Raw genomic sequence first — 11,927 nt, 5'->3', positions numbered from 1 at the left:
TTTAGTTTTTGGTTATTGATTCACAAGTTGTAAGTTTTGCTAGTATTGACTAAATGCAGTTAAAACTATTATCTCAGAGAATCAAAACAGACATTCCTGCTGTTAACTGCAAGTTTGCTCCCAGAATACTTTAAGATGGTAATCCAAACCTGATATTGGAACTCCATAGAAAGAGAGTTTGTGTTATCAAATTGAGATCAAAGGATTTAAATCAGAAAATTAAGGAAATGATAAAAAGAAAACTGTTTTCCTCTATATAGAACTCACGAAAATTACAAATGAGCACACTGTGTAACAATAAATCACAGACCTAAACAACAATCCATATATTGTTACAGGTATTATTATAAGAATAAATTACAAGCGCGATCTTCTACCTACTGTTTGAAAATCTTGAATGAAAATGGGGGCAGATGCAGAAACCAAAAAAAAGAAGTTTCTGAATCTTCATATGGTCGTTACGAGCTAAGAGCTTCTCATTCCCCAGATGAAAAATTATTTGACATAATTGTATCCTTGGCTTAAACACAAAACTCCATTCCAAAACCAAAAACCTTTTTCTCCTGCTTGTTTCTGAAGGTACATTAAGAACAGCCAATGTAGCATAAGAAATCTGAAAGGAAATAACGAAAATACATCTCATTAGAGGCAGACATACTTAGAAAGAATCAACCTTGAAGAGAACTCCAGATACAGCAAATAGAAAAAAAAAAGTGTGACTCAAACTCTTGTGACCTACAGAGTCACCTAAAAAAAGATATATGTTATATTAAATCCTAAATGCTAACCACCCCCACCTCCACACACACACACACAAAAAAAAAAAGGGAAGAAGAAAAATTCAGTCCTAAAGCTCTAACAGGAAATGGTTTAAATAACAAGTGCATATTGTTTTAAATGGGTTGTTTCCTATTGGCGGTAGATGTGTTTCCCTTATGTTATGATAGGGGGAGTCTTGGTGGCTGTTTAGATTAGATAAGGTTGTAGTTTCTTTATTGTTTATGATTCCTTATTTTAGTTGTAATTGCTTTTCTTTACTTATCATAAATAAACATTGTTGACAAGCGATAGAACACACACACTGCCTATCGCTGGTTCAGTTCTCCCATCTCTTTCTCTCTCTTGCTCTTCCCTTCTCTGATCTGTTGTTGGATGGTTGAGTCCTTGTCAAGTTCCAAATACTAACTTGAGGAAGAGTTTCTTAAAATAATGATGGGGAAAAAAAATCAAACCCTAAGGGCTCCATACAAGCAGGGATGAGGATTGCAACTGGACCTGAATTAAAGTAAGAATCTAGAACTACCTTCCATCTAATGAGCTGGTGACACCAATCATGGAACGTATTCCACAAGTGTTAATGTCCAAATAAGGGAATGGTCATCCACTTAAAAATGAATTGTGGACCTTGATGATGTAGAGTCCAGATCAATCTAGAAGCAACCTGCACAACGGATGGCTTTTTTTAAGCTAGCATGAAACTGTGCCATGACCCAGATACCGTTTGCATGGACCCCAACACACCTTATCAGGGCATATTTGCATGCTGATTGGTTCCCCAAGGAGCTCCCAAACTGAAACAGAAGACCCTAAATTTCCAGCTTCCATCAACCAACTAATCTATTTCACAGACTATCCCTCGTTACCAATGGGTTTAAAAAATGGACTGAGATCTTAACAAAGCAGTTAAGTCATGTTTTAAAGCAATAGCCCCAGAGAAACTAAAAAAATGAAGGTACACAGTGACCATTTAAGGAACCAAGAATTCCTATCTCGTACACAAAACAAACAGTCCACAAAACTTATCAGCATGGCATACTCTAGATGACTTTGTCACTTGCGATGGACTAAAGAACGGGAAAGAGATAAGAGGTAAAGGCCATTCTAATCCATGTAATTAAATTCTAGTATCTATTCATCAGCTATCAACAAAGGATTCTACTGAAGATTAGTAACTTTGAGTACTGCGATCTTTCAGGTTTTGTAAACAAATAGAGCTTTAGTCAACCTTACAACTGAATACAAGCTCTTTCAGATGTTGTAAACAAATAGAGCTTTAGTCAACCTCATAACTGAATACAACAACTCAGCCTTATCCCAACTAAATAGGGTCGGCTACATGAATCTGATCAAAGACAGCATAAGAAAAGTAAAAGTAAAAGGAAAGGAACACAGCACAACAAATCAGTAAAATTCCACCTAAATGGATTCTTGCCCTCCAATCAGATCTGTTCAAGGTCATACTTGGGACAAGACCTAAACTATGTATGTCTTTCCCCACTACTTCTCCTATTGGTCATTTCAGGCCTGCCCTAGCTCTTTTAGTTCCTTCAATCTGAATCAAATCACTCATCCTTACTGCAACATCCCCAGGACTACGTTGAACATAGCCATACTACCTCAAATGACTTTCTTGGAGCTTATCATGAATTAGGGAAACTCCCAAATCAGCTCTAATATTGTCATTCCTTACTTCGTCCTTCCTAGTTTTTCTGCACATTCGTCTCAATATCCTCGTCTCTGCTATACCTAGTTTATCTATATGACATTTCTTAACTGCCAATATTCCACCCCATACATCATAGTGGGTCAAACAACTTTCCTATAGAAATTTCCTTAAAGCTTTAAAGAAATACGTTGATCAAACAACAGTCAAGACTCACCTCTCCACTTCATCCATCTCACTTTAATACTCTAGACATCATCATCTACATCACCTTCTTCATTTATGCTTGACCCCAGATACCTAAAATGATCACTTTGCGATATCTCTCTCTCTCTCCTTGATCTTCACCATATCATTATCCTTCATAGTGTGACAAAAGTTATACATCATATAATCTGTCTTCGTGCTACTTATCTTAAAACCTATTGATTACAAGGTTGATCTCCAGAGCTCAAACTTAGCGTTAATCCCAGCTTTTGTCTCATCCATCGAAACAATATCATCAACAAAGAGTACACCAGAGAACCTCATTTGAATGTTCATGGATAAATCATCCTTGATGTAGTCCAATTGTAATTGGGAATTCACTTCCTTATCCCCTACAGTTCTCATGCTAGTCGCCACGCCCTCATAAATATCTTTGATTGTATCTACATATTTACTCGAGACCCTTCTCTTCTCTATTACATGCCATATTAACTATTTGGGACTCTGTCATAGGCTTTTTCTAGGTAGATCCTTCTTAACAGCTCTAAATATTTCCATGAGCCTCCTGAGTAAGTAAATATCTTCTGTCATGGTCTACCTAGCATAAAACCAAATTCGTTCTTCGAGCTAATAGTCTCTCTTCTCAGGTGGGCTTTAATAACCTTCTCCCACAATTTCATAGTATGACTCATTAGTTTTATCCTCCTATAATTATTGCAGCTTTGAATCACTTCTTTATATTTTTAAACTGGAACTACGGTGCTTCTCCTCCAATCATCTGGCATTTTCCTTGTGTTCAAAATCTTGTTAAAAAGATTGGTTAGCCAAGAAACCCCACATAATCCTAAGTTCTTTCATACTTCTATTGGGACCTCATCAGGGCCTAGAACCTCGCATACTTTCATCTTTCTCAAGGCTTCTTTAACTTCAGCCACTCCAACTATTTGTATATATCTATGGCATGTGGTGTCTAAGTGAGTAATGTAGTCTTCCGGGCCACTCTTAGTCTCTTACTCAAAATGTCTCCATTTAGTAGACCATAGAAATACTTTTCCCATCTCTTCATAATGTCCTCATCCCTTACTAGGACTCTCTACCATCATCGCTTTTAATACATCTCACAAGGTCGAAATCTCTACTCCTTTTTTCTTATTTTAGCTATTTTATAGATAGTTTTTCCCCCTTCCTTAGTGTTTAGATTATTATAGAGGTCCTCTTTTTTCTTTTTCTTTTTTTTTCTTTTTTTTTTTTTTTTTTTTTAATAACTGAATGGAACACCAAATGTGCCATCCATTCCCAACTTAAAAGGTTGCATCTCAACCATGCCATTTTGGTAACAACACGTCTAAAAAGTTGCAAATTTAGGATATGTGGTCTCAACCACTCGATCCAGAAAAGACATACATTGACCAATTACTAACCAATTTTGTTGCAGATTTTGGACTTTGATTTCCAAAATATGGAATGTGACATGTTCTGATTTTTTACCTTTCATGTGCATCACTTATATATGATAGCTAGGCAAGAAAGAAGGCTTGAAGAGAAACGTATTATCTATGATAGAGGAAATGGAAAGACATACATAGGCATTGACTATCCATACTCCTCAAAGGATTTGAACCACATATGTTGCGCCTTGATGTGACCATCAAGGTGAAGCCTTATGTGCTTTTTAAGATTAAGCTTTGGAAACAATAAATGGAAGAAAGGAGGTGGCACCAGGGAGTGATCACATCCAGAGCCATGATTCAAAATCTGGGGTTTACATGCAAAGATGTACAGACGGTATGCAAAGAATCACATTTGCACCTCCAGAAGGAGAAGGGCATGGCCCTCTATTTGCTAGATTACCGGAACCATGGAACTGTGTCGCAGAGGCCATTCATGGCCGTATCGACCAAGAATCGGGCTCCGGAGCCACCTTTAAAATGATGTGCTACATGAGAGAAGGAATTGAATGAAAAAGACCAATGGTTCCATTTAAATATTTGCACATATTCAGTAAAAAAATGTAAGTTGTAGAACTTTTTCTTTGATTATTCAGAAAAAAATTCATCAAAAGCATGGTTTGTGGGGCACCTAAAACCTTGTAGCCTTTAAAGAGTGAGATTCCCAGCCTGAATGAAAATAATCAGAGCAAAGGATCTAAAGAAATTTAAATGCATGAGAAAAACAAAATCAATATTTTAAAAGAGTGACAACTTGATCTTTCTAGAATAGTGTGTTGACATGTCTAACATGAGTCACATGACTTGAAACAGGAAACATTAGGTTAGTAGAAGATATCTTGATGGGTATTCTAATCACCTAAGGAGTAGGGTTAGAAAACCTCACGTTAATCCAAAATCTAGATGGTAGGAAACCAAAACCAGCATTTTAGATTTAATTAAAACAGGGAAAATACAAGTCTGATGCGGCCGAAATTCTGGTCGAGTGGGCCAACAGAGAAGGAGAATAAACCTAGAGTTTGAAACAGAACCAACAGTAGCATTTGAGCATATTAGAAGATTACTAAAATGGTAACTTTCTTAACAATTGGAATCAGATTTAGAAACATCAGTGAAACAACAACTAGAAGGTAGAATAAAAAGAGAAACCAAAATACAAAGTCAATGAATGGATTTGGTAACTAGAGAACTAACATGGAAAGTGTATATAAAAAATAGAAACTACCAAAACAGAATTAGAAACTAGAGAACAGCAGTAAATAACTCATAAAGTAGCAACCATAACCAAAATAGAAACCAGAGAAAGGAATTAGAAAGTAGTGCAAACATGATAGAAAGTGTTAGGCAAAATAGTAACTAAAAGGAATACGAGAAACAAGGCAGCAAATGGTGCTGCAACAAGGTTCAAACTATGGCAGAATACTGCTATCAGTGACAGGAATCAACAGGGAAAAGAAAAGAAAAGAAGATGAAGGATATGGGCTATACAGTATATAAGTTCTAGACTTCCAGCATAGAACCTGACTAGCATCTCACCAGTCTAACTTGCCATCCCACCAAGATACCTTGGCATCACACCAAAGGCTTAACTGCATATCACAACAAAGGGGTTCTGAATATCACACAAATCAGAAAGCATAAGCATAAGAAATTGTTCAAATCATTGGTAGTGGGTATGATCCCCTACTATAACTTTATGGATATAAGCAAAATAGGAAACCCCTATGTATGATACGGAAAATCCTTTTCAGAATAGAAGCTATGGCTAGAATGTAGCATATCTATCCAAAACTTCTAAAAATACTACTAAATTAAAGAATACAACCTACTAAAATAAAAACTAACACTAATCCAACATAGGACTCAAGTCCCTCATATTTGGACTTTTAGAATAGAACTTTTTAAAATAAAAACTAACACTAATCCCATATATGACTCAAATCCCTCATATTTGAGTTTAAATTGGTGTATCACAATAGTAAATCAAAAAATATTAAGCTCATGGCCCAAATGACCCATTGGACATTCAAAATAAAACATATTACCACATTTTAGTCCAGTTTGATGGCCTGGTTTGCTGCTAGCCTTCTTGTTCTTTTGAACTGCATCATATCTACTGCAACAACAATATAGCCTCATCCCAACTAAATGGGGTCGGCTACATCATATCTACTGCCTATCCACTAAATGAAAAGTAATGATGGCCTTATTCACCTCAAATTTTGTGCATTTTTTGTTAGTTAGTAATATTATCTTTGACATTAAGGTTTCCATTTATTTGTATATAAGAATTATTATTATTACAAAATATATGTTAGCATTTACTACTAATAATTATAACACAAGCTAAAACCCAACAGGTTATCCTGATGTCAAAGATAACCTGTTGAAATATATTATCCTGATCCTTTCCCGAACAATTCTTCAGTGAAAACAAAATTACAAATTTAAAAATTTGAAATTGTAACAAATTTCAGCAACTATGACATAATACGATGCAATTTTAAGATTGTGGTGCTCAGACAACATAACAATAAAAGAAAATTTCGAAATGAACCGAACTATGAGTGCAAAGATTACCTATTTCATACAATTTGCAGCTACAGGACAATGGAGCAGAAAAACTGATTTTCTTCACTGCTCTAACGAATGCCGGCTCAAATCTGATCCAGCTAACTTAAAGAAAGACAGATCACACATGCTCCAAGATATGATGAAGTTTTGGAGCTCGTCTTCTAAATAATGGTTCCAGCCGGAAGGATGGCACACCAGTCTGCCACCTTTTAGCATCATACATCTCATTCCATGCCTGCACTATCTCATCAATTTTGAACCCCAAACCTGCAATTATTGCAAAAGTGTCCAGATATTTGAAATCATATGGGAAAAAAAGGGAGGAAAGAATCAGATCTGCAATGGTTTTGTCAGTTGGTGGTCATATTTACCTTCTAGTGCAGTTTCATTGGAACAATGGTTCTTTATCATAACAGCAAGGTCAGTTGGAGAAGCTCCAGCAAGTTCAAATTTTTCAACAGCAACCTCCAGACATTCTTCCCAGACGGGCAGTCCTAATTTAAATTCCACAATAGATCGCTCATACAGTATGGTACCCCATAAAATATTTATTTGAGATCTCATATTTGTAGCCTGATCTGCAGCTTCTTCTGCTGATACATCTGTAAATAGCCCATCCAACCCCATTTTCTGCCACTGGGTATTTACTTTATCTGGATTGGAAAGTTCATTAAGACGCCTCTCCTCCATCTCTTCCCACATCTGCATTCCCCTCTCCATATTGTCTTCGGCACTGTCAAAAAGCTCAATAACTTCTGAAGATGGCCATGTTTCCAAATCAACTTTGCTCCCTATAGCATAATACCAAGAAAGTTTTGCTTGCTCAAACTGCTGCTGCCCAAGAGCAAGAAGGCCTTCATAGAAGTCAGGTTTGATTTTTAGAGCTTCTTCATATTTCTTTCCTGCTTTCGCATATTCTACTTGTGCCCATTCATATGTCATTTTAACCTGTTCAAGTATGGATTCTCTTGAAGCATCTTCCGCGAAGAACACCCTTTTCCTTGCCCTGGACATATGAACATTTCCCCAGTTGAACAGAGCTAGAGCCGCCATTTCTTGAAACTTCTCTGCTGCAATATCAAAAAGGTCTTGAGCTTCTTCACTCGCAATGGTATCCTCCATAGCTTCCGAGTAAGCCTTCATCCCAAGTTCATGAAGATCAAAATATGCGTCCGAATTGAATCCAACATGATTTTTGAACAAACGAGCAAACTGGATGATCCAGTCATCAATACAAGTTGAACCAGTTTCCATTTCCCCATTCCCATTATCAGCAATTTTATTTTGGTTCTTCCTGGGCTTTTCCTCCTCTTTACCATTTTCCACTGCCTCAAACAAGGGCTCGTGCACAGGATTAACTTCTACAATGTACAGTCTAAGAGAACCCTGCGAATCAGCTGATGCTTCAGCCCATCTAAGCTCTTCAGTGGTGGTGATCGTAACCAAGTCACCTTCTTGATCCCTGTATTTGATGAGAACTCCCTTTGAGCTGGGGAAACGATTTCGAACTGTCTCCCTTAGCTGGACAATGCTACATTTAAGCGGTAATTGGGCCCACCTTATATCCTCACCAAACACCAACTTCACTGTTCTTGTGGCTTCTTCTTCCTTGATAGTATTGACATTTTCTTCCACAACCACCTTATCTTCTGTTTTCTTTTCATCGAACTTATCTTCATTTTTCTTCTCCTCAGCTTTATCTTCAGCTTTCTTCTCCTCATTTTTGTGGCTCTTCTTTTTCTTCTTCTCTTTAACTACTTTGCACGGAGGTGAAGCTGAAGGAGGTTCAATACATTCTGGAGTCAAAATGATATCTTTCTCATCTATCTGGATACCCTTCTTCTCAATAGCCTTTTTCAACCCTTGTTCAAGCTCCAATGCGGTGAGATTTTTCGGCTCTGAGCTAAGAACAGTATGAACATCTCTCAGGGCTAATTCAAGTCTATTGATAGTTTGATAGCACCTCGCCCTCTTCAGGAGAGCTTTACTGTACTTGGGAGCCACTTCAAGAGCCAAATTGCACTCTCTGATGGCCCTGGGGTATTCGGCCAGACCCAACTGCATGTAACAAGCAGCCATGTTACTGTGGAGGTGGGCTACATCTATGTGGTTTCCAGGCAGCAACTTGAGGGCTTTCTCATACTTTAAGATGGCTCCTTCACAATCCCTCTTCTGAAAGAGCTTGTTCCCTTCCTCCTTCAGCTCCTGAGACATGGTGATGAAGACTGCCGTGTCCTCGTCGTAGCCTTTTGTTCCATGCTCTCCTGATTTGTTCTTCACATTTGCACCGCCAGATTTCCCTTCTGCCTGTGTCGTCTTCTTCCCGGTAGACTTCCCCATCGTTGGGAAAAAAACAACTCTGGTTTTCTTCAAATTAAATGCACTAATCCTTTACAATTAGACCCACAGAAAACCAAAGAAGATCGGTCACTACTCAATCGAGAGTCGAGACCGAACTTCTCTGCAATACAACCAATCCACAACCACAAAATCCCTAGTAACTCACCTACCCACAAAATCTGTTCTTCCCAAAAATCTCAAACACCCAAATTCCCAACAATTACATAAACAAAACCACCCAAAATTCACAGACTACAAAATTCAAATGAAAAAGAACCAAAAAAAAAAATCCCAATTTGGCAAGAAAATATATAATAACTTTTTTCTATTTGCAATAACCACGAAATCTGATCAAGTAACTTATCTGAAGGCAAATTCTCCTCGGCAACAGAGCGAATTACAGAAGACCCAGGTGATAACCTCCAAGAAACTTTATTCTCAGCAATGACAGCTTCATTCAAGGACGAAATGGAAACCTCAACTTAACAAAAACGCCAAACAAAGCTTTTCAAAATCCAATCCTTCCAAATTAAATTCTTAATTTATAGTAAGAAAATCTCGGTGGGGCCCCTCTCCGTTTCCGTGAACTCGAAGCAAAAACTTGGAGTTGGAAACGTTTTGAGAAGTTAAACAGACAGAATAGACAATGCCCATAGAAGATTTCTTATCTTTCTTTTCGTCTCTGTAGTTGATTAATTTGGAGGAATCGAAGATGCTCTCATGTCGGTCCCTTTTGGAGAGACGACGAGAGAGAGGCTCCGTTACGTTCTTCCGCTCTTTCTAGTTTCTACTTCTACCCACAATTTGGAGTTACTGGTTGTAAGCACGAGCTTACATGCGGGCGAGGATTCGTGTCTGAAACCTCCCCCTCCTCTCTCTCATGTTTGCCACGTAAGATTATGTCTTCTGTAACGTACGGAACCCTATGCCACTGTCCAATAGGAACTTGACATGTGGACATCATGCCACGTGTTATGTCTGTTGAAGTGTGGGTGTAGTTTTGTTACCTGTTAAATGACAAAAATACCCTCGGTTCATAGAAATGGTTAAATTAGTAACGGAATGCTCCAAACTTGAAACTTTAATAAATTCGTTGGCAATGGGTCGATTATGTCCAGAATATTCTATTTGGACGGTTGTGATCAATTCAATGTGGTCACGTTCGTGGGCCCACCAGATAGAAAGAGCATAAGGATTACGTAAGTGGCAAGTCTTCAACTGTCTTCCCCACATCTTAGACGGCAGCAGTTGGTGGGCCGGTGGACATATCACGATTCAACTCTGAAAAAGAAAAAGACGGCCGGCAGCGCCAGCAAGATTTGGCTGGCATGTGCTGGACCGGGTGGTTCAATTTGGGTTAGAAAGATTCAACTCAAACCAGACCTACTCGTAAATCCCCGGTTCAATTGAGGTTGAACACCCATTACTTAAATCACAAGTAAACTAGTGCCTAACGAGTAAAGGCAAAATGAGAAGTGGGGTTTGACTTTTCTACAAATTTGAGTACCATCTTAGCTGTCACGTGGAAGATACTTGGCCTCTCAAGAAGCTCTTCCCCAGTGGTCTTACAGAAAATTTAGTTATTGATTATAAATTCTAGTTATTATGGATTTTTCGTCAAAATTATAATACTTAATTTTTTTTTTAAATATAACATTTCTCACCTATTAAAGGGGGATTGAGTTGTTAACACTACAATAGTCAATTTGTTTGATGTCAACGTAAGTCGAGGAGTGAAGATAGAGACTTGATCTAAGTTACGATGATGATCGATATGAACTTACTAACTAAGAGGATAATTAGCATCAAATGTCTGATAATTTATTTATTGAAAAAACTAAGAAAAGATTTTCTTCAAAATTTCTGACAAAAAGAACCTTTCCTTCTAAAAAAATTAAGAATATAAAAAAGAACCTTCCCCACCCCTTTTGAAAGTAAATGTATCTTATATATGTTACTTTTTAGAATGTTTAAGAAAATAATCTGATTTATTGGTGTTATTATCTTGATTTTATATTTCAATTCAAATCTGTCTGATTCAATTGAGATTACTTAATAACAAGTAAACTCTCTAGTACCTAACTAATAAAGGAAAAAATGACAATTGAACAAGTGACCTTAGGGTTGACTTATTCCTAAAAATTAGGTTCCATCTCAATTGCCACGTAGAAAATATCTTGCTGCTCAAAAAGCCCTTCTTATATGGGCTTGCAAAAAACCATTGCTCCAAATAAAAGAGAATTTAGGTTATCAAAAAAATATAATATTTATCTTCATATATAATGTTTCTCACCCGTTGAACAATCGAGTTGTTGATACTAACAGTAGTCAATGTGTCCATTGTTAATGTAAGTAAATGAGTGAAGATAGGGACTTGATCTAAGATACCATGATGATAGATATGAAGTTATTAATCAAGAGAACAATTAGCATCAAATGTCTAAACATTTATTCATTACAAAATTATTATCTTTAGACTTTCTATCAACGAAAAGAACCTTAGCTTCTAACCCCACCTCACCCCACCTCTTAAAAAAAAAAAAAGAATATTCCCTTTATAACCTTCCCCACACCCGTGAAGATATATATATTATGTATATGTTCCTTTATATAAAAGTTAAGAAAATAATCTAATTGATAAGTGCTCTTATTTTAATTTTGTATCTCATAATTAATTTCTAGAACATCAATCAGTTAAATATGTGTAAATAATTCTAAAACAAAATAGTTATACATGATAACTAGTATATAATTTAGTTGAAAAATAATTATCAATTAAAAAATAATTAGTTATTCATTGTTGAACCAAATCAATTCCTTGTAAAATTATTGCTTATTAAAAAGTATTACTTTATTTAAAATATGTATTATTAGAATGCTTATTTTCTCTCTCTTACTTTTTCTTCATTCAATTG

The 11,927-nt window shown here is 36.7% G+C and overlaps 1 protein-coding gene across 2 annotated transcripts; it reads right to left on the bottom strand.

Annotated features, from left to right (window-relative positions):
• Positions 1-228: 228 nt before the first annotated feature.
• Positions 229-9,757, bottom strand: LOC122084681 (protein PHOX1). Of its 2 annotated transcripts, none has more exons than XM_042653115.1 (3): positions 7,044-9,757; positions 6,679-6,939; positions 229-613 (listed from the first exon to the last, which is right to left on the bottom strand). In XM_042653115.1, the coding sequence occupies exons 1-2, from the start codon at positions 9,010-9,012 to the stop codon at positions 6,791-6,793; spliced, it is 2,118 nt and encodes a 705-aa protein (XP_042509049.1). In that variant the 5' UTR covers positions 9,013-9,757; the 3' UTR covers positions 229-613; positions 6,679-6,790. The 2 variants fall into 2 exon arrangements, with proteins under 2 accessions (XP_042509049.1, XP_042509050.1); XM_042653116.1 differs by having other exon boundaries at positions 229-573.
• Between the last annotated feature and the right edge of the window lie 2,170 nt (positions 9,758-11,927).

This window comes from Macadamia integrifolia, chromosome 7 (genome assembly GCF_013358625.1).
Source record: "Macadamia integrifolia cultivar HAES 741 chromosome 7, SCU_Mint_v3, whole genome shotgun sequence".
NCBI lineage: Eukaryota > Viridiplantae > Streptophyta > Magnoliopsida > Proteales > Proteaceae > Macadamia > Macadamia integrifolia.
Note: the sequence above shows the minus strand (reverse complement) of the source record. Positions and strands in the feature narration are given on the sequence as shown.

Bases quoted from the DNA above. Each gene is read 5' to 3' on its own strand.
- LOC122084681 (XM_042653115.1), bottom strand. From the start codon at position 9,012: ATGGGGAAGTCTACCGGGAAGAAGACGACACAGGCAGAAGGGAAATCT. The intron at 6,940-7,043 runs GTAAATATGACC...CAATAATTGCAG, and splicing joins CAATGAAACTGCACTAGAAG to GTTTGGGGTTCAAAATTGAT.